Source organism: Penicillium robsamsonii, assembly GCF_028829455.1.
Source record: "Penicillium robsamsonii strain IBT 29466 chromosome Unknown utg000004l_segment0_segment0, whole genome shotgun sequence".
NCBI classification, from domain to species: Eukaryota; Fungi; Ascomycota; class Eurotiomycetes; order Eurotiales; family Aspergillaceae; genus Penicillium; species Penicillium robsamsonii.
In genome coordinates, this window is record NW_026643222.1 from 230548 (window position 1) to 252117 (window position 21570).

Below are 21570 nucleotides of genomic sequence, written 5' to 3' on the forward strand. Positions count from 1 at the left end.
CATGTTTCTCCTAAAATTCCGGTGGCGCCATAGATCACCATTCACAATGCCAACGATATTTATGCTACGGCTCGATCGAACTCCACTCGCTCTGAACCCATGGACATGAAGTATCTCTTATCTGCAACTATTTCGGGAGTCCTCGCATTTCACGATAAGCAACAAGCTCTATCCCATTGATAAGATTTCCAAGGAGCCTCGACCAAAGCTCCATCAAAGGTACCTGGCTGAACTTGTATGGTATTTCTGGTGGTATGTCACTAACTAGCAAAATATGATAAACGCGCGAATTCAACCAAATTACTAATGTGTTTTTGTGTGGGTTTCCTAGAGATCGCTCCCAATTCTGTTGAGAAGCGAGTTCTTATATCTGGCTAGTCCGCAGCCGTACAATCATCACAGTAAATAATATTGACCTGGGCAATTGAGCTGAAAGGCATCAAACAGCGCGACCAAGCATATACCGCATTCCGTGACAAACTGAGTAGTGGTACGGCAATGGGGAGAATCAATCTTCGGAGTACCTCCGGTCCCAGCCGCTCGTACAAAGTGCGAGATACCGAGCTTAACCTCGGCGAGTGCCGATGGTCCCTAATTACAGCAATATAGAGCTGTGGGGGGGTAGACCAAGGAATTCCGTACCACTATTGTACTCACCCGCGGCTGGGCCTGCTCTAGACTGATATTGGTGATGGAATATTAGGATAATAGAATATAACTTGAAACCGCATGCATTTGATACCTTATAACATAATTGAACCATATGAGATCAATATCAAAAGAACCCCCCCACATCCCTGGATCTGACAGCAGATCCGAACCCGGAGAGGCCCCTTTCGTATGTAGATCTTTTTTTTTCGAGGTCTCATGATGTCTCCACTTGGGACTTGCGGTATCCCAATTTCCCTAGTGGCGATTGGGTTGGGATTGAGGATGGCATTGACATACTATGTTGTATTAAGATGTCGATTGAAAGCCTCGACCAACGTCTGGCATGATAGTTGACTCTGGAATACACAATGTCTATAACGTATAGCTCAGCAAAGTAAGAGGTGGTAGGTGCACCAGGTATGCCGGCATACCTACTAAGTTAATCCAACAAAAGCCCACTCGGGCGAGAGTGGAGAGAGCTCTGGATCGAATCTCAGTACTGCGTAGTCCATTCCAATAATGTTCTCTAGCGGTGAAAACGCTCATTCGGGCGATAGGAAGCGCCTTTCTGGAATGTACCTGGCGGGATATCCCTACAGGGTAAGCCGAACCGCAGATCCAGACCTTCGATTATGTTCATGTGAGCTGCAAAAAAAGGGAAAAAAAGAAAGGAATACGTACTCCATTGTACGATGTACGTACTGATGCTCTTAAGAGGGGAGGGTGGCCCAGGTAAGAGTTGAACATCCATCCCTCGTAAGTCCTACTACACTTGGCTATACAACTACAAGGATGTTAACATTCACAGAAAGCCCACTTTTTCCCCGCCCTCTACGACTCTCAAATCCAATCCGAGAGCTTCTCAGCTTCGACTAGGACTCATCGAGCATCTCGGAATCTTGGAAATCTTGGAAATCTTGGGAGCCATATTCTCATTAGCGAGCCCTTTACTCCGAGTCCATTAGAAACATTTAAACCTCTCGAATTCCAGATCAAAATCCGTCTTTTGAATAAGTCGAACATTTCCACTTGAAACATTGAACTGTCCACTTTTGATCAACAATGCAGAGTACGCTCCACCTCCCAGATCTTCCCCACATATCTGACCCCCTACAGCCAAACATTTCTTTACCGATCCAAACCACCTGGTTCTCACAGCGCTTAACTCGCTTACACTCACAAATCCATCTCTGGCCTTGGATCGACAGAATAAGATCATTTTCCGCCGTCCAGATGCACCCCGCAGAGCAAACAAAGTCTCCATCGTGACCGGCGGCGGCTCCGGCCATGAACCCGCTTTTGCAGGCTTCGTCGGCCACGGACTCTGCGATGCCTCGGTCGCTGGTACGATCTTCGCCTCGCCGTCTGCCGAGCAGATCCGCAGAGCGGTTATCGATCGCGTCCCCACCGATAACGGCGTGCTGATCCTTCCTATGAACTATACCGGTGATGTACTAAACTTCGGTATGGCCACGGAGAAATCCCGTGTTGCTGGTATCAAGACGGAATTTTTTGCTATCAATGATGATGTTGGGGTTGGTCGCGTGAAGGGTGGGAAGGTCGGTCGTCGCGGTATCGGTGGTGGTGTATTGATTCTGAAGATGGTTGGTGCTTTGGCTGAGGCTGGGTGAGTTCTCGCATGTTTACATGCTATACTTCTACGGGAACAGATACTAATATTTCCTTCCACAGCGGCTCCCTCGAAGACGTCTACGCTTTAGCCCAGCTAGCCAACGCAAACCTAGTCTCACTAGGATCGTCTCTGGAACACGTCCACGTGCCTGGCCGCGGTGTCCCCGAAGACACGATCCCGCACGGCGAGGTCGAAGTTGGCATGGGAATCCACAACGAGCCTGGCTCCCACCGCGTGAAATTCGACCTCGTCGAGTTGGTCCGGAGTATGCTGCTCCAGCTACTCGACCACAACGACCCAGACCGCTGCTACGTGACCCGCAAGCCGGAGGATGAGTTCGTGCTTCTAATCAACAATCTCGGCGGCGTCAGCCCGCTCGAGCTAGCCGGTATCACAGACGAAGTCTACCGCCAGCTCCAGCGCGACTACCAGGTCAACATAATCCGCGTGATCCAAGGCACTTTCCTGACCAGTCTGAACGGCCTCGGCTTCAGCGTCTCGCTGATGAAGCTGGTTGACCCAGGTCTGGGTGTGAAAACGACTATGGTTGAGCTTCTCGATGCCCCCGCGGAGGCGGTCGGCTGGTCTGCTCCGATCAATACATCTACCTGGGAAAAGAACCGTAATGCGGACCCCGTCGAGCTGAAGACAACGAATTTGGCCGAAGACATCCACAGCAACTTACAGCGTAAGTTTCCACCGCATCCACTTCTCCAATGCCCAATAACTAACGCAAACATAGTCGACCCAGCCGTAGTCCAAAAAGTCCTCGGCGCCGGCCTACAGCGTGTAATCAACGCCGAAGTCGAAGTAACCCGCTTCGACACAATCGTCGGCGACGGCGACTGCGGCATCGGTCTAAAGCGCGGCGCTGAAGCAATCCAATCCCTCCTCAACGACACAACCACACCACTAACAAACGATGTCGTGAGCACCGTCGCACGAATCGTGACAGTCGTCGAGAACGTAATGGACGGGACCTCCGGCGCGATCTACGCTATCTTCCTAAACGCACTAGCACACGGTCTACTAGCGCAAGACACTTCCTCGCCAACGGAAATCACAACACAGACGTGGGCAAAGGCATTGAAATCTTCGTTTGAGGCACTGGGGAAATACACGCCTGCCAAGGTTGGCGACCGGACGCTCATTGATGCGTTGGCGCCGTTTGTGGATACGTTACTTGAGACTGGGGATGTGAGGGCTGCTGCGGCGGCGGCGCAGCAGGGGACTGAGTCTACGAAGGCTATGAAGGCTAGTCTTGGGAGGAGTGTTTATGTTGGTGGGGAGCAGGAGTGGATTGGAAAGATTCCTGATCCTGGGGCCTTTGGGTTGTCTGAGTTTTTGACGGGGCTTGCTGAGGGTGTATAGGGTTGTGAGGATGATTCTGAGTTTACATAACCACATACCTGGTCACTTCTTTTTTTGTTCATGGTTGTGTCTTGATATGGTCATTTGATGATAATGATATTTTTTTTAAATTGATATGTTGAGTGCTTGTAGTGATGAGTATAGCGAAGAATAAGTTATGATCTACCTCTCTTGGGCTTGGGGCTGAACAAGCCCTAACATGCAAGAGTGAGGCATCGGAATGTCAAGTTCATAGAAGCATCTGAAGCCCAAAGGTAACCTACTAGCTTACGAACATCTACCGAGTTCTGATGAAATCTTTCTAAAACATTTATTGCTAACCAGCTCTGCTCCAGGTTGACGCCGCCCGAGGATTCCCTCTACAAAAAAACAACAATGGGTCTAGCAGCCCGCGCAAAGATCTGAACGCCAACAGGTTTTTTTAGTCCATCCCCAGTTTGAAAAGATCAAAAACAAGACAAGATCGACAGAACAGACTTGTACATGCAACGGTTACTTTGGGTACTTTGGGACAAGCAACCACGCCAAACAAGACAGTAGTAGCATCGATCAATTGAGTTCTGGCGGGGACCAGAAGCAAGGGAGGAAAAGCGGGATGTGAGGAGAAAAGAAAAAAGGGTATCGAGATCGATTACATGATAAATCGCCCACGGGTATTCTCCATGGGTTCGAGATGCTGTGCAAATAGCAGGATATCGACCGTCCCGCAGATCGAAGATATCAGGATCATGTCAACGTGGGGATTGAAGTGTGCGAGGAAAGTGTGATGAGTTGCTCAGCTGAGCAGGACGAGGATAACAGAGTCGCCGCGAAGGAACCTAAAGATAGGACATCAAGGTTAGAGTCTGCTGCAAGATAGTAAAGGGAAGGATATCCGTCCGCGGTCTGGTGCACGTACATCTTGCTGATGAAACGGTCCTTGTTCACGCCCTTGCCCTTGGCACCCTTGGGCTTCTCGGTCCACATCTCCTTAACATTCTCGAGAACCATGTTGCAGTGTCGGTCAAAGGCCTTGACACGGGCCAACAGCTTGCGGTTGTTTCGGCAGGAGATCAGGACCTGGGTGTGTGTGCGGGTGGCGGTTTGCAGGAGAGAGAGGGGGCCGGCGGTGAGCTCATGCTCCTCGACGAGAGCGACCTCATATTCTCTGTTGAGATGCAAGATGCAAGATTAGTTTTTTTTTTTCCTCTGTATGTACTTTGCGCAGCTTGCATAAGGATGTGAAGATGTCGGTCGCAAAGTTTCCGAGATGCGGGCGTCGTAGGTAAGCCCCTCGAGCCCGAGAATCAGGCAGAAACCCCCGAGTTCAAGGGGCCATTGATTACTCAGAATGAGAAATGGCGCATGGGAAGGGAGGGGATCAAATCCAATGTAACGGGTGTACATACGTGAGCTCGCTCTTCGGCTTGTTAAGAAGGTCTCTGTTCGGATTGTTAGCTGATTGGTCCTGGACAGAGCTATGAGTCATTGATAGGGTAACGTACTGAATCTGGGGTTCGGGAGCGGTCGACATGGTGGGTATAAAAAGGTCGTTGAAGTCGAGAGATGCCGTTGATGCAGCAGTGTGACGGTTGAAGTTGACGGAGAGCTCAAGTCACGTGAAAATTCTCGCGAACACCTCAGGAAAATATCGACACCTTGAACATCAGGCGCCAGGTCCCAGCCATTTCCCGAGGTCGCGATTGGTTACAGTCACGTCGCGTCACGCTTGTTTGGAGATCTTTCAATATAGCCTTGACCCGCGCATGCAAGGCTTCTTAACCTCCTCCCTTCCTCACCTTTCTCTCTTCCACTCTTGTCTGGTCATGCAGAGCTAGTGGAGAGACTATTACCCTTTTTTTCTTTTAATTGGTAAGAATCATTTTTCCCCTTTCAGGTGCCTATCCTTTCTCTCTGCGAGAGCATGCAAATCAATTGCTAACATTCAAAGCCTGCAGAAAAGAAGACACCTCCACTACCTGCTGCAGAACCTGTCCATTCTCCTAGTCGACCAGATCCTAGATATGCACTGCTGATCAGCTGGCTCGCTAATACCTTCCGGTTCATTCCCGATCCAGAGTGAAAGGGCTTTCTTTGATCGATAATTTCGGTCCTGCTCTCCACTATTTCTACCTGTCCATATTTTCGACCCTCGAATCTCATACTTTCGATCATATTTCAATACCCTTCGCCCTCCGCCCTTCATTTCAACCCCAGAATCTGATCAACCGTCGTGCATGGTGGGAAAACAAAGTCTGATGAGATGGAGTCTCAGGACGGTATCGATGTCCGCCCTATGAGGCGTATGTTTTCCACTACCGTTCTAACGAGAGCAATTGAGTGGCAACTAAACATGGTTATCCTACAGTGAAAGTTCTTTATACATTCGACAACGAAAATAAGACCAATTGCCTTGCGCGGTGGCCACACGTGCTTGACATCCAAACGGCTTTTCTAGACGAGAATACTCCGGTTGGAGTGATCGAGTTGAAGACATGCATCCAGGCAATTGTCTCTGCTAGGTTTGACTTCCTTTGCCCCCTGGAGAAAAAAAAAAATAATATACTTACGCAGTCCTTGTTTAGCCCGGAGCTTGTGGGTCAATTAGGAAAGGATTATACCGTCTATGCCTACGACTATTCTGAATTCGAAACCCCTCTTGTTGGGCAAGGCATGCTTTCTGGGGTGCTGGCCACCTTCTCATCGGCACCCGAGACACCCAATAGCCAGTCAAAGACCATGATTACTGGGCGAGTTTGCAAGAGCCCCCTCAGTGGTCTCTTCTCCAAAGGTGCCCAAGAGACGTTGGAGGTCAAATTACGGCTGGTGCCTGTCCCCACTGTCACTCAGAGTGAGTACTTCGCCAGCATGCAGAAGCATCAGAAGTTGACCAATCGCAATTTAGGCGACTTTGACACGCAGTCATGGACAAATTTCGTTCGTCAAAACCCCGCCCTCTTGGAATCCGCGAGAAGCCAGAGCCACAACGACCACGGATCTCCGATACATCAGTCTGGCATTGAGAGATTCCATCAGCTCTTGAGCGAAGGCTCGACGCCACGAGAGTTCCCTACATTCCATCACAATGGATCGGTCCGCTCGGTATCACCTTCGCACTCATACGCTGGCAGTCGAGTGTCAACGCCCGGTGGATGTCGAACGCCAGCTCATCATCAATCTTACCCCAAACAGAGCATTCCCCATAGTGATATGATTCGCCCGTCCTCAAGTGCCTCTATGCGGGACTGCGACAACCAGACCCAGCTTTCACACATCTCACACAACAACACTCGAAGGGGATCCATTCAGTCCGGATATGGCAGTGGTGATGAAGACTCAACAGAGGCCCCAGCCCGGAAGAGGGCCAAGGTGTATCAGGCAAACTGGCCCGGAAAGTCGGGTATGAACATCGAAAGACAACCAAGTTCGCTCAGAGTTGCAGCTAGCACTGCGGCCTCTGTACGAATTCACCGCCCAACTCCCGTGAACCCTGCTCTCACGGTCGAGCATTCCCACGAAGAGCCTGTCCGTCCACCCACCCCCATCTCTCGACCATCTGATTTCCAGCGTCGAAGCCGACCCACGGGTAGCTTGTTGCGGGAGTCGTCGAGCCTTAGCATTGCTTCGTGTCCTGCTTCGTACAATTCTCCATATTGTATGAGCGATGATATCCCTGCCACAGACGCTGGCGGTGCCTCCCCCGAGGATACCCGTTACCAAGGTCTCTTTGAGCCATCCTTCAACATGCCATCATCGCCTCCAGTTTTCGATAGCCGGTTAGCAAATAGATCAAGCCCTGTCTTGCCTACCATGTCTTTGGACAATGACTCCGGCTTCCTGAGTGCAGGACCGGATGAACTCATGGACGATGACGCTGTTGTGCCCCTGGATGACCGCAGAACGGGAGCGTCTCGTGGAATCACCCGAGACAAGTGCTCAGTTCGCACTACTGTGCAGGCAGGCTCTCCAGCCAGCATTGTCAGTGCTGCCCAGGGAACTAACAACGATCCTCTCCCCGTCGATGATACTCCAATGGAGCAGGTTGCAAAGCTGGCGCCGCGTCCGATATCTCGTGCTGCCCCTTCTCGCCCCGCTCAATCCCGTCCTACACCCTGTCCTGCCACAGCCATGGCACCCGCATCGAGACCTTCTTCGAGCTCTGGGGCACAGCGCTTGGCGCCAAAACCCCTCGCGCCAGCGCCACATATCTTCCCTAATGAATTTTCCCAATTGTATCGCGCAATCCCCGCTAGCGACCCAATTCTACCTCCTCGCTCTGCTGCGCCTGTGGGGCCTGTGGATGTCACTTTCATGCCGTGTGAGACAGCTAGTTCCAGTTCCAAGCAGCCAAAGCAACCGTCAAAGCCAAGGCCATTGGCGAAGCAGGGATCCAAGGCGGTGCCGAAGAACATCAAGGCACGCTTGGACAATGCTATTCTCAATGGGGAAATTCCGCCGTATTGTGAAAATTGCGGTACCATCGAAACCGCCAGCTGGCGGCGAGCGTGGGTGAAAACGGTCAAGGGTGGCCAGAGCCTTGCAGAAGAGATGATGAACTCTTCCCCTATGCTCTATTGGGAGGCCGTGGACCGAAACGACAAGGGCGAAATGCAGAGTTTCAAGATCTACAAAAAGGCTCTCGAGCAGGATGATAATGATTGGTCGCAGTTGACCTTCTGCAATCCTTGCGGTTTGTGGCTCCATAAATTCAAACAAATGCGCCCGGAAGACAAGTGGACCAAGCCAAAAGCAGCGCAGCCGGCCAAGAAGTACAAAAAGCGACCTTCGAGGAACCGCAGCCAGGTCAATTCCTGCCCTGCTACCAGAACCCGGAGCAAGGCTGCACCAAAGAAGCCCTCGGCTTCCTCTCCAGCACCCACCGAAGCGTCTTCCGTCCATCCCGATGGGGAGACCCCCCAAATGGACGATGATGACGATCAAGAAGGCGAAGCGGATTATTCTCCCAACGATTCTACTCGAGGGACCAGTGCTGAGTTGGAAGGGACGTTCGATACCCCGGGACGCCGTTGGTCCAAGCAGGACGCCAGAGAGGCACTGACGCGTGCCACCAAGTCTAGCCCAGTGAGCCGTACGCAAGCCCGCTCTGCTCCAATGACAGATGCCAATAGTCTCACCCCCAAGCCCTTGAGAAGGTCCCTTTTCCAGAACTCCCAGAATGATGGGCCTCTGAAGGAGCTTGATTCTTCTATGGTAAACAGCTGCTCTCCCCGTCGCAGCCCTCGCATTGCCTCCACAAAGGATGACAAGCTGGGTCAGCAAAAGGAGAATCCTGCACCCACACTGGCCGATGACCTCGATGGTCTATTCGAAAGTCCCTCCATTGGATTTGATTCAGCAAGCCCTACCCCCCGTCGACGTAACCCACGCATCAACGCGATTGACAAGCGTTTGTCTTTCCCCGCCAACTCCCCAAGCCTCAACAAACGCAAGGATCTAGGCTCGGTCATGACTCCAGCTCGTCTATCCGCAGAACGCCTGCAGCGTATCCAATCTATTCACGGAAGTCCTCGGTCATCACCACGGAAGTCCCCGGCCAAGCAACAGTCTTTTCCACCACAACCCACCTCCGATAGTCTTCCGGGGACCTTCGAGTCTCTTGATGGCATGATCCTCGACATCTTCGATGATGCCGACAAGGCCGAAGCTTTCTTCGAAATGGAGAACGAGAAGTTCACCGGTGACAACTGGGCGGAGTGGCTTCCAGCGGACTACGGTTCCCCTGCTGGATCTTGCGAGACTCCTGCCAATGAGCTGCTGGGCGCTCTCTTCTCTGAGGACCCCAACGAGAAAGAGAACTTCAACCCCGACCTCCTCCCCTTCAACTTCAATGATGTTGTCATTCCCGACTCCGGGTTTTTCAGCTCGGACACTCTCCCCGCCGACGCACTCAAGAGCCAGCCCGCTGGTGAAGAACCTGAAGGCCACCAGGCTACCTCCCTTATCTAAGACGGGGGGAGTGGCTCCATCGATGTCCTTCTCACATGCCAAACCAATCATGTTTACCTATTTTTATTCTTATTTTTGCTGTTATTTTAGCGACGGCGTTCGGTTTATTGGTTGATCTCGTTGCATACAGACAACGGATCCTGACTTGCACCTTGAGATTTACGGCCTTTTCTTATTTGTTCGAACTGATGACCTGGAGTATCTTGAAAGAACTCCGATACATTCGCTGTCCCTTTTGGTGGATGCATTCCCTAAAGTGGAGGCGGTGATCTCTGTTGGCTAGGATACCTTTTCTATGGATCCTGAGTAGTTTTATGATGGCATGAAATACTAAATCAAATCAAAAATCACAATAACTATATCCTGGCTCTAGACTCCTTTAATTCATGTCGACAGGCTATAATAGTAAAAGATAGGAATGATGTCGACCTCAATGTTCCCCCGAGGACTTGACGCCCTTGGGGAACGTCTTGGACAACGCAGCTCCATCGAAACCATGCGTACCTCTTCTCCTCCCCCTCCGCCACCAATGGGCTCAATAGATAACGAACGGAGATTCAAAAGTATCACATTACCCTGTGAGTGGGTAGAGGATTACCGCCCAGGTGGTTATCATCCAGTCGTTCTTGGGGACGTCTTAGACCAGTACAAGGTCATCCGGAAGCTTGGCGATGGCTCTTCCTCAACTGTTTGGCTCGCCCGTGACCTGAAGTAAGTCTATCTGCATTTTTCTATTTGTATGGAGTATACTCATTTTCCTCTAAGAAAGAGTGGATATGTCGCCCTGAAGATCCTTGTGTCTAACATCTCAGGATCGACAACTGAACTACGACTCTTACGCGACATCACCAAATTCGCAGAAGGGACCCGGTATATCACGCGATTACTAGACGAGTTTGAACACCACGGGCCTAATGGCATCCACAAGTGCCTGGTATTTGAGCCCATGGGTCCAAGTGTGAATTCTATGGTCGAGGAGCTGCCGCAGTTTCACCCTCGCAGGCAAGAAATGAAGGTCCGCTATCCGCTTCAGATGGCGAAGGGCATCCTCAAGCAATCCTTACAGGCTCTTGTATTTCTCCACGAAAATGGTATCGCCCATGGAGACTTCCAGCTAGGAAACATACTCTTTACTCTTGACAATATCATCTCAGCGCCCGAGGAGCTGCTCCGGCAAGAGGAAGATGTACAAGCCAAGTCAATCTCGCCCCCTATACAGAGGCTAGACGGCAAACAAGATAAATGGGCACCTCGATATCTTTGCGTCGCGCGGCCCCTAGTGCCCTTTACCTCCTACGAAGGGTTTAAGGTCAAATTATCCGATATGGGCGGTGGTTAGTACCTTCTGTTTCGATTACCTGTTCCTTGACGAATATGTATACTTATATCTGACCTGGATAGCATATTTCTTTACCGGTCCGCTAAAAATGCCCGTCACTCCACTCGGTCTTCGAGCTCCCGAGTTGATTCTTACCGGAGCCGTTAACAATACCCTTGACGTCTGGAGTTTTGGTTGCGTTCTTTTTGAGCTTATCACCGGACAGCCGCTCTTTTGTGTACCATGGTCCGAGATGGAAGACGACGATCATCTTCTCTCCCTTACCGCGCAGCTCGGCGCTATCCCTGACGAGCTCTTCAAGCATTGGACGACATCGTCGCTCTACTTTACGCCCGAGAGGATGCTCTTTAATTGTCAGCTTGGAGGAGTCCCTCCGGGGGAGGAACCGCTTATGGTGGAGCAAATATCTATGGAAGAGTCCTTCGATCGGGCAGATCCAGATCTTGATGAGGAGGAAGCCCACAAAGTGAAGGCGCTCATTCGATGGATTCTGCAATATAATCCCGCGAAGAGACCTTCAGCTGCGGAAATCTTAGCTGATCCGTGGTTCTGCGAGATTGACGTTGAGAGCGTCTCCAAGGTAAACATAGTCTAGTATCCTGGGTGGTCGTTGACTGCATGGCCATAGTTATATAATGTGTGATTCGTCCACTGGTTTTCCTTCACCTTAAGAGTAGCTACGTCAGAACTGTTCAATTCCTTCCATGATTGTGACCTCCAGAGCTGCCTTGGGGAATCGTGATATTCTGTTGAGCCATCCGGGGAGAAAACCCCTACGATAGACTAGACAGTAACAAACACGACCTTCTCATCAAATGCCATCTTTACTGCAACTATGGCTTGAACCACCGGGCCACTCAGAACGATACTAAGTGCGGCGCAGCCTTACTAAACGGCCTACGACCGAACGGACTAGAAGATTGGAAAGGAGGTCCAGGGCATTATGGGACTGAACACCCAAACGTCTGTTGTACCTAAACGGCAGGGACCCTGGAAGGTAAACATGGCAAGAGCGAAGGACCGTCCATTTTCGGAAGGTCCGTAGGAGGTGACCGTATAAAAAGGCTCCTCCCATCTTTCCTCTTCTCTTCTTCTCTTCTTCTCTTCTTCTCTTCTTCCTCTCCCGAGCCCTCGACCAACATCTCCCCGTAGCCCACCTGAGATCGTGCAGAGGGGCATGCCTTGCACACAACCTAGCTATCAACATTATCAAGTTGTTGAGGTCTGAGGTCCATGTGTAGGTCCACATCAAATTGGAAGTTCTCGTGGAAAGGATTGAATAAAGTCATTGGCTGAGCTTTCGGGTTCCATAGCCATTTGACAGATCCCACGGAATACATGAGGGCACATCCTCTTTCATTGTACAGCTAGTCACTTAGGTAGTTGCCCGAATACATTCATTCCACCTTCAGTGTTTAATAAGTTCAGCTCAATGTAAATCCTTGAAGCTTTGATCATAACCTCATATGTAAAACGCAAAAGCCGGGGAATCACAAAGGGAGAATCACAGTGACAGCATCGACATCTCAGGCCTCAAACAGACATATCTGCTCTAGGCTCTAGCTAACAGACCGTGCGGACAACGGCACAACCAGGGTGACCAATCTTCTTGGTATATTCAAGACTCTTAGCATACCCAGGACAAACCCCTCAGAAAAATGGCCATATATTCAAATCCCTCAACTCATGGCCCATCAGTCGTAAAAGATAGACTTGAAGTTATGCGTAGCATTGACAACATGCTCGTAGATCTTATAATCTGAAATCACAACACATACAAGTCAGTCTCTAGGCCAATGTACCTCGCAGAGGAAAAAGTATTCAACACATACCGCAATCGGCTGGGTCACCCCACTCTGTCGAGCCTAGTACACGGAGTCCGTATCCCTGCAAGACACAAACAAAACATTAGCATCGACTCTACATAGCCAAGGAAGTCCAAATTCAAGATATCAGGTCCATATCCCTCCGGGCTCCCTCCGGGTCCAATGTTCAACATACCTGTCCACCCTCTAGATCAGCCACTTTCCCCACAATCTCAACCAACTTTCCGACTTGCAAGCGCGCATCGGACCTCAAGATCAGCGTGACATCGCCATTAGTGCCGCAGGTGAGTGTGCCGGTGTCCCCGTGGAGGGCGGTGACGGTGCCGAGTATGCGAACAGTGTTGGAGCTAGCGCTGGAGGGGTGGAAGGCGTGGAGGTGGGAGGGGAGAATGCGGGGGGTTTGGAGGGACATTTTTTACTATTAACTGTTGGATGTTTCTCGCCTGCGGTGGAGAGTTCGGGATTTGGAAGTGTTGAGGTGATGGGTTTTCGTTGGCGTAATTTGATGCTGGAAAACGGCGGGGAGAGTAAGGTTGATCGACGCGAGGCGCGGAAACGCGTGATCACGTGGTGATTAAATTGTATGGATAAATGGGTGATAAAATGGACTTGTAAGATAGAGATCTGTTAATGCTATGTGAACACTGTTTTAATTAGGAACTACATTCTTGGATAAGCGGAGGGAAATTTTGACAACGTGCAATAAATCAACCTCTGAGTTGACGCAGATAATTCTCACTTCTGCCTCTTGTGGCTTTTCGATATCCTCACGTGATCATATATCTCCAGCGAAAGCTTCAGCCCGATACGTCAATTCAACAAGTCACCACCAAACCATACTACGGAGCGGGCCGGGCGCAATTATCTGGCTTTAAACTTGAAGCTGGGCAACGGAGCTCTACATATCTCTACATAACCGACACTCACCCACCCTCAGCACTCATCACATCCGACCACAATGCCTCCTCCGTTCCCCTCGTCCCACCGGGGAATGACCAAAAATCCCGTCAAACCTAGTCGCTACCGCCCTGGAAAGGCTATCGCAGAGGAGCACTCATCCGAGGAAGAGGAGGAGGAAGAAGAATACGATGAAGCTGAACGGGAGGCGCGACGAGAACAAGAGCGGCGCAGACGAGCCGAGGCATTGCGCCGAGCAAAAGCGCCCAAAGCGAGCTCATTCCCAGCCTCTGCAGTAGCAACCCAAAATGCCGAAGAGGAAGATGATGAGGAAGGGTTTGTCACCGAAGACGAAGAAGATGACAAGCCCGCTGCACCTGCGCCGAAAGCAGTACCGCAACCTACGACTGATGATTTAAAACCTACTGTGCCCACAACGGCCGCGGAGAGCGCTGAAGAAGAAGAAGAAGAAGACGAAGAAGAAGAAGAAAGCTCCGAAGAAGAGAGCAGTTCCGAAGACGAAGCACCACGCCGCGTGCTCATGCGTCCAACATTCATTAAAAAAGACCAGCGCAACACCGCATCCACACTAGCCGGGCAAACAAAAGCCCAAGCGGACGCAGATCGCGCCGCCGAAGCCGAAGCCAAACGCGCCGCACAACGCCAAGAAAAAGCAGACAACCTAATCCGCGACCAACTTGAAAAAGAAGCGATAGCCCGCTCAACCGCGAATCGCGCCTGGGACGACGACGAGCTCATCGAAGCCGAAGACGAAGAAGCCATCGACGACACAGACGGTCTAGACCCCGAAGCCGAACGCGCAGCCTGGACACTCCGGGAACTGAAGCGCGTGCAGCGAGCTCGGGAAGCGATCGAAGCGAGCGAGAAAGAGCGCGAGGAAATTGAGCGCCGTCGGAACCTTACAGCTGAGGAGCGGGAGCGCGAAGACAGCGAGTTCATCGCGAAGCAGAAAGAAGACCGCGATGCTACGCGTGGACAGACGGGCTTTATGCAGCGGTATTTCCATAAGGGTGCTTTCTTCCGTGGGGATCTTGAGGCGGAGGGTCTTGATCGTCGGGAGCTTATGGGTGCGCGCTTTGAGGATGATGTCAATCGTGATACGTTGCCGGAGTACATGCAGGTGCGGGACATGACGAAGCTTGGAAAGAAGGGTCGGACGCGCTATCGGGATCTTAAGTCTGAGGATACGGGGCGGTTTGGGGATGGGTTGGAGAATAGGCGGAGGAGGGATGGGCCGCCTCAGGGTGTTACGGATGAGCGGTTTATGCCTGATCACCATCGGGGTGGCGATGATGGGGATCGTGGACCAACTGGTGCTAATGCTAGTGTTGTTCGACCTCGGTATAGGTCGAGATCGCGTTCGCCGAGGCGGGACAGACGTGATGATAGAGACTCCGGTCGGGTCGAGCGCAGTCGGTCTAGGGAGAGACGGAAGCGGAGTCCGTCGCCCTATGATGATCGGGAGAAACGTCGGCGGGTAGATAGTTCGTGATCGGCTTGATCATCGAGGCGATGTTGATCTACTTGGCTGTTGGCGTTGGGGCGCGAATCTAGCACAAGGCGCATGTGCTATGGGGTCTGCTTCTATGATATCTTGAATTTCGAGCAACCAATATACCAATACTGTTCTGTGTATGTACATATACGTAATATAGCATATCCTCTCCTGGAGGAATTGTATTGTATGATATCTGCTGGCCGACAATCAAAGACTTTTGTACAAGATCCACAGCAGACTGCAAGAACCGTTAACAAGTTCCTCGGATCGACCGTCCAGACTTGTACTTGCATGACTTCGTGAAGGGAATGTCGGTGTCGGAATCAAAGACCAAAGAGCCGTAGAGTAGGAGCTCTATAACCACCCAGAGCATCTCAAACGCCGTAGATCTACCACGCTAACAAGCACACATCAGCCTACAGACTGCCAAACACCCCGGTACCGCTGAATGCAAGATCATTCATTATTTAACACCCGCCCTCTCGAGCACCTTCTCCCTCTCCATAACCGGATCCCCAAAGCGAACCAAGAACACCGTACGACTAGGCCAGAGTTCCGTGGGCTGATTGTGCGCCGAGACCTTCGTCTCAAAGCCACACCCGTCACAGACACCCTCGATGATGCCGGCAACATACGCAGCGCAGTTGAGCATGCTCATATCGCGGGGCGCACTGATATATGTGTTGACCATTGGGTCATTATCGGTGATCATGTATTCGTTGGGGGTGTCTGGGGAGACGGAGTGCTCGAGGGCATCTGCGGCGCGGCCGAAGAGGAGACGCCAGAGCGGGCCGTGGATCAGGTGCAGAAGGGTTATGATGCGGAGGGGTCGGTTTGGGGGTGAAGAGGAGGTCGAGGAACTTGAAAGAGCTGAGGAGGAGGTTGAGGTTGAGCGGTAGAAGAGGAGGTCGAGGAGGCGGAGGCCGAGGGGGTAGCCTTGTTCGTTTAACCTGGATGGAGGGGTTAGCTACGGGCTGCTAGGGAGTTACTTGGCGGTGATTGTTTCCGCGAGGGCTAGGGAGAGAATCCCAGGTTTGAATTAGGGGGTCGGTTACCGTTTCTCCAGATCTTGTATACCGGTTACTCTTCGTTGAGCATATGTGACCATCTCTCCGAATAGAAAGGCGAAGCTCGCCCGGCTGAGTTCTGCATTACGACTTCGGTTCAGGTGTCGGTCGTAGATGGTCTTGCGATTGGAAGGTACACGCAGTCCAGGGGACTGTTGTGATTGCTGGACTTGCTGTGATTGTTGTGTCTGTGATCTGTCGTTCCCTTGTGCTGTGCTGCCATTGCTGATGGACTGCATCGTGGCATGTCGAGGTGGTGCCGCCATAAGGATGGCGTTCCAGTTTGAATCAGAGTCAAGAAATGTTGATTTGAGAGCTTGATCTGGTCAAGTTGAGGTATCTATGGGAGGTCTGAGGTATCAACAGGGGATGAGGTACGGCGGAGCATAACTCCCTCGGGTGCAGATCCTAGACGATTTTATTTTTACGCTGAGAAGCTACGAGTCTGGAGGCTACTAAAGGAGCTGATTGGAAGATATTTGTAGGCAAAACTGCCATTCATTTGATACTGATATACTATCTCTAACCGTTGAATTCCACTCCCAACACTGAGCACCACTCGAAATATCTCTAAGCCGAGTCGTACAAAGCATCGAGCACCTCCAGCAACGGTCCGACTGACTGCAAAGCCAGACACTGTACACCGCAAAGCAACAATATGATATCGAATATCGAAAGTTTAAACCAAAAGGGATTCTATTCCTGAGAGACAATTAGCAACCGTCTCGACTGCCAAGTTTGAAATGCAAATTCATAAAAAGGAACAGCCAAATAATTCTCAGACATCCAAGGAAGATATTCCGCTCAACGCTGCCTTGATTGGGTTCAAGCGACAACTAGCGTGGAAACTGCGAATGTAGGAAAGTTTTCATCATCGAACGGCGCAAGGCCGTTGGCTGGGGGAAATGAATGCAATGCAAAAAAAGCCACAAACTTACCAAGTCAGTGAAAAGTATATGTGAATCTGTTCACATATACTCTTAGAGTTGTTGTCCTCCAACGGAGTTCAAAGCCCACATTAAGACTTCGAAACCGAGTTGGTTGAGGAAGATGAAGGAGAAGAAATTTCGGGCTGGGCGATGGCCTTTTATAGGGCCGGGCGGAGCCGCAGCTACTAGCGAAAAAAAAAAGTAGTGTCCACTTTGGAAAAAGTAAATGGCTGGGAATTGTAGCTAGCTAATTTATTAGCTAAAAGAATAAACAATATTCTTATTTTCCTTGCTAATCCCAGATCATATCGTTTTCGTAGATTTTGATCAAAAGTTATGTACGCCCAAAATGAACCACCCAGTGGCTGTAACCCAAATCGAAGCAAATAGACAGCAACAACACCAAATATGCTCATGAAAGAGAAAGGGATGGAAGAAAGAGTCAAGGGCTATGCCAGAGAATAATGTTCTCCACTCCAGCTACTTGAAGCTCTTCTGCTTTTGTCGCGAATTCCAATTCAAAGTCTTCGAGATGCTGTGCACCCAGCCCTCGCCCTGTCCACCAGGAGGTAAGACATTGGCAAAGGGATATCTCGATGCTGACACGGTAACATAGTCACCAGGATGTAACTCGACTCTGGGATTTGTCAGTCAGTTAACAGACCCAACCAATGGTGATGTAACAAAGTAACAAACTCACCTCTCTCGTCCATCAAAGCTAGCCCATGAGCTCGTGCGCGCATCGTATGGCACACCCATGCGCAAGACAATAGTGTCTGGTAGAATAATCGGTCGGAAGGACAGCGTGTGGGCGCAGATGGCGGTGACAAGAATGACGGGGTTCTCGGGGTGCGAAAGAGAGCCGCCAGCGGCGAGATTGTAAGCAGTCGATCCGGTTGGGGTAGCAATGCAGATTCCGTCAGCAAGCAGAGTAGTGAAATGCTCGTCGTCCCCGAAGAGTTCAATTTGAGACATGGCTAGGGAAGATTGGTTAGCTATATGTCTGCTGTCGCGAAACCTAACATGTAACACAGGGGAATCGCAATCAAATATCAGAAATCGGAAGACATACTTGGGTTTGGCCCCCGGTCGAGGACTACATCGTTGAGAATCTCATACACATTATCTGGGGTGTGCGTTAATGTGTCCTCCCCTTCCTCTCCGATCAATTCCTCTACTAGGTCATGCTCCGGTAGAGAGCGCGCATGCGGGTCTCTTGCCCGTGCCTTGCTGCGCATGATGGTGCATTCGAACCGTAGCCGTAGACTGACGAAAACGCCATCCCGAAGAGCATTATGGAGGCTATTCTGATAATCCGCAAAGTCGAAATTGGTCAAGAAGCCCAGTGAGCCCAGCGCAAAGGAGAGCACCGGCGGCACGATGCGCTGGAACAGCCAGCTGGTGTAGAGAACGGTTCCGTCGCCGCCGAGCGTGATCACGAAATCGAATAAATGCGGTTGTTCTTGTGCAAGCCTGGTATCCCAGTACTTGAGCCGGCCCTCGGCGGAGGGCTCGTCTTGTACCAGTTGCAATGCACCGAAGTCCGCATGTGTCTCGAGCCGCCGTTCGACATAGACCACGTACATATAGTCCCGGTCTTTAGAGAGTAGCCACCGTGTAACCTTTCGAGTCAGGCTTACCAGCGTCTCGTCTTGCGCCTTGCTTACAATGAAGATATTCTTCACGGTGAGCTTCAGCTTGAGGCTACCCAGCTTCTTGGATAGCTTTCGCACATTCCAGGCCATATCGGAGAGCTGTCTCTTCGTAAGATGCCGGGATTCGATGACTGTGGGTGCCGATTTGTTACTGTGGTCGACCCCCGAGACCAATTTATCTGGTTGGATGCCCGTGGTATTTGCCACGGGTTTGGTCTCGTCCTCATCCACTGTCCGTATCACATCTTCTGTGTCATCTTCAGGCTTCAGGTGGTATTGGGGTGAGGTCCATTCGCTCGCAATGAGGGAATGGACGTAGCAGGCGGTCATTTGGTCATTATGGGCTGAGTGATGTTGGACTCTCGGCCGGTCCATCGTAACAAGGGAGGACTTGCGGCGGTGGGTGGAATCGGGATAGAACACGACCTGGGTAGTGACATGTGCTTAGTATGAAACTTCATTAGGAGTCAAACTGCTTACCTCCAGGTGATTCTGAGCGTCCGTATCGCTCGCCGCTCCCTTGTTCTATGATGGCATTGGTCAGTCACTGCAATGCCCCAGTCCATCGGCACTTACATCGTCCGTAACTGCCTTATCCATCGCGCAGAAGTACTCGAAGTTCCCTGTTGATCACTCTGTCATGGTTGAGATGCCGGGGTGTTGGTGGCATGAAAGAAAGCGGGTAACTGGAAACCATGCCCCACCACCTCGGTGCAACCGCAAACAAAATTCTAGAAATTAGGTATCTTTTGTATGGTTTGCCCATATAAAAGGTACATGCACATACCATCAATATTTTCACCACTTAAGCTAGCTAAAGGAATTGTAACTACACCGACTTATAATATAAGTCTAACACAATTAATTTGGTACTATGTTTAGTCCGATCTATCTAATGTGTAGGAACAAACATCATATAAAAAAAGCGCTATACATAAAGATTGACGAACACCAGTGTGAGCTTGGCACGATTATGACGTAGTACATATCCACTCAGGGAAAAAAACAGCTCCCAGAACACATGGCCGATTTTCCAGAGTGCATATTTTAAATGACTTTATTTATTAGAGATTTTATTTATATGGGTTTTGCACAGTTTTTTTGTCTTGGCAGTTCAGTCTACTACTGGATACACATGTTTTCTATGGAGATATATCGGAACGTAAGGTGATCTGATAGATTTGCACGCTAACTTCCCTCCCATGCTTTACATCGAATTCTTCATCTCTCTCAATGCTGCCATCACCTCCACAGGGTCGGTCTTACCGGTTACCTTTTGGATTTCGGGGTCCTGTGTTCTAAGTGAGAAACGGCATATACAAGGGCAAAGGAGAAGGAACTTACATTGACGCGCATGAACACATTGTGGAGCTAGAGATTTGTCAGTCTCGACCAAAAAAAAGTCACTTAGTTTTAGGTCTTACCTTCTCGTCGCCGATAGTGAATTTCCCTTGTGTCTGCTGGTTCTTTTCCGCAAATGCCTGGAGCTTCTTGATGGGCTCTGTCTGCGAGACTGCAATGCAGAACTTGACATTGGCCTTTGTGTACTCGTGACCGGGCTAGAAGGAGTTAGCACGGGCCTCACATCAACACGCAAGGACAACCTTACATAAACCTTGGTGTCATCAGGCAGAGCCGCGAGGGTCTCGTTCAAGGCCTTGTGCATCTCCTTTGCATTTCCTTCGAAGAATCGGCCACATCCTGATTTCAAAATTAGCCCATGACACTCCATCAACAGGCGTCGGGATGAAAGTTTTGAAAATGATACACATACCGCCAATGAAGAGAGTATCGCCTGTGAAAACAACACGCTGATCGCCATCTTGCATATAGTAGCAGACGCTGTCTTGCGTATGACAAGGAGTGTGCAATGCCTTGACTGAGATACGATCTCCGATCTTGAATTCTTCGCCATGCGCGGGAGTCTTGGTGACAGATGCGCAGTCCTTGCCACCAATGACCTGAAGGCCCTTGAATTGTTTCAACTGTGCAAATGTTAGCTTGAGGCAACACGAAATATCCCGAGAGGATGCATACAATGTTATCATTGCCGCCAGCATGATCCCAGTGGCTTCAGCAAATGTCAGCAACCCTGGATTTCGTCTTCTTTTTACCAGCCTATGAAAGTTCCATTCACATACTGGTGAGTGTTAACAATGGCCGTCAGGTCAATCTTTCCAGAATCAATCTGGGACTTGAGCTCAGGCGCAACCCTGCAATTCCACACAATCAGTTTAGCTCATGCAGTGGTTTCGACCTGATCTAAGACCCAACTCACTCCGGAGGATTGGCGGGATCAATGATAACCGACTTCTTAGTCGACTCATCTGTCACGAGGTAGGCATAGTTGTTGCCCTTGCCCGTCCCTGTAAAATTGACCCAATATAAGCAAATACTCTTGCAATATACTAAGGTTACTGTTGATTGGTAATATATATCGCGGGACCAACATACACATAGGAATTGATTGGATATGCATGGCTCTGACTTGTAACTTGAACAGAGGTGATCGAGTTCGGAATAATTGCGTCCTTAGGAAGTTCATCACCAACGATGAATCAAAACAGTGCGGGGAGCTCTCGAAAGAGGTACACTGCCTGGGTGGATCTCTCGGATTACCAACGTCATCCGGAAGAATTATTTTCCCGGTTAGCTCGACAGCTTTTAGTAATGTCACCGCTTCTGATTGGCTACTCGTTACACTATGTAGATGAAAGGTGGATGTCTACGTAGGTAT

The 21570-nt window shown here is 50.4% G+C and overlaps 9 protein-coding genes across 9 annotated transcripts; 4 read left to right on the plus strand and 5 right to left on the minus strand.

Moving 5' to 3' along the window:
- Positions 1-1713: 1713 nt before the first annotated feature.
- Positions 1714-3655, plus strand: N7447_007569 (uncharacterized protein; the record flags this gene model as incomplete). The annotated part of the gene is made up of 4 exons (XM_057231831.1): positions 1714-1720; positions 1768-2278; positions 2344-2972; positions 3027-3655. The coding sequence occupies 4 exons, from the start codon at positions 1714-1716 to the stop codon at positions 3653-3655; spliced, it is 1776 nt and encodes a 591-aa protein (XP_057083596.1).
- A 775-nt stretch (positions 3656-4430) lies between these two features.
- On the minus strand, positions 4431-5168 carry N7447_007570 (mRNA splicing protein SMD2; the record flags this gene model as incomplete). The annotated part of the gene is made up of 4 exons (XM_057231832.1): positions 4431-4473; positions 4554-4802; positions 5044-5076; positions 5140-5168. The coding sequence occupies 4 exons, from the start codon at positions 5166-5168 to the stop codon at positions 4431-4433; spliced, it is 354 nt and encodes a 117-aa protein (XP_057083597.1).
- A 729-nt stretch (positions 5169-5897) lies between these two features.
- N7447_007571 (putative GATA transcription factor (Ams2)) lies at positions 5898-9601 on the plus strand (the record flags this gene model as incomplete). Its single annotated transcript, XM_057231833.1, has 2 exons — positions 5898-5937; positions 6003-9601. 2 exons carry the CDS (start codon positions 5898-5900, stop codon positions 9599-9601), a joined length of 3639 nt encoding a protein of 1212 aa, XP_057083598.1.
- Positions 9602-10130: 529 nt separating this feature from the next.
- Positions 10131-11535, plus strand: N7447_007572 (serine/threonine-protein kinase; the record flags this gene model as incomplete). Its single annotated transcript, XM_057231834.1, has 3 exons — positions 10131-10312; positions 10367-10935; positions 11003-11535. The coding sequence occupies 3 exons, from the start codon at positions 10131-10133 to the stop codon at positions 11533-11535; spliced, it is 1284 nt and encodes a 427-aa protein (XP_057083599.1).
- A 1099-nt stretch (positions 11536-12634) lies between these two features.
- N7447_007573 (putative ssDNA binding protein Ssb3) lies at positions 12635-13178 on the minus strand (the record flags this gene model as incomplete). Its single annotated transcript, XM_057231835.1, has 3 exons — positions 12635-12699; positions 12773-12827; positions 12942-13178. 3 exons carry the CDS (start codon positions 13176-13178, stop codon positions 12635-12637), a joined length of 357 nt encoding a protein of 118 aa, XP_057083600.1.
- A 546-nt stretch (positions 13179-13724) lies between these two features.
- N7447_007574 (microfibrillar-associated 1 family protein) lies at positions 13725-15176 on the plus strand (the record flags this gene model as incomplete). The annotated part of the gene is made up of 1 exon (XM_057231836.1): positions 13725-15176. One exon carries the CDS (start codon positions 13725-13727, stop codon positions 15174-15176), a length of 1452 nt encoding a protein of 483 aa, XP_057083601.1.
- A 469-nt stretch (positions 15177-15645) lies between these two features.
- On the minus strand, positions 15646-16515 carry N7447_007575 (trafficking protein particle complex subunit 5; the record flags this gene model as incomplete). Its single annotated transcript, XM_057231837.1, has 2 exons — positions 15646-16132; positions 16238-16515. 2 exons carry the CDS (start codon positions 16513-16515, stop codon positions 15646-15648), a joined length of 765 nt encoding a protein of 254 aa, XP_057083602.1.
- A 1143-nt stretch (positions 16516-17658) lies between these two features.
- On the minus strand, positions 17659-19433 carry N7447_007576 (putative NAD+ kinase; the record flags this gene model as incomplete). Its single annotated transcript, XM_057231838.1, has 5 exons — positions 17659-17815; positions 17879-18155; positions 18251-19259; positions 19314-19358; positions 19410-19433. The coding sequence occupies 5 exons, from the start codon at positions 19431-19433 to the stop codon at positions 17659-17661; spliced, it is 1512 nt and encodes a 503-aa protein (XP_057083603.1).
- Positions 19434-20040: 607 nt separating this feature from the next.
- N7447_007577 (uncharacterized protein) lies at positions 20041-21312 on the minus strand (the record flags this gene model as incomplete). The annotated part of the gene is made up of 9 exons (XM_057231839.1): positions 20041-20124; positions 20178-20204; positions 20258-20392; positions 20443-20534; positions 20608-20818; positions 20871-20904; positions 20975-21046; positions 21112-21199; positions 21288-21312. 9 exons carry the CDS (start codon positions 21310-21312, stop codon positions 20041-20043), a joined length of 768 nt encoding a protein of 255 aa, XP_057083604.1.
- Between the last annotated feature and the right edge of the window lie 258 nt (positions 21313-21570).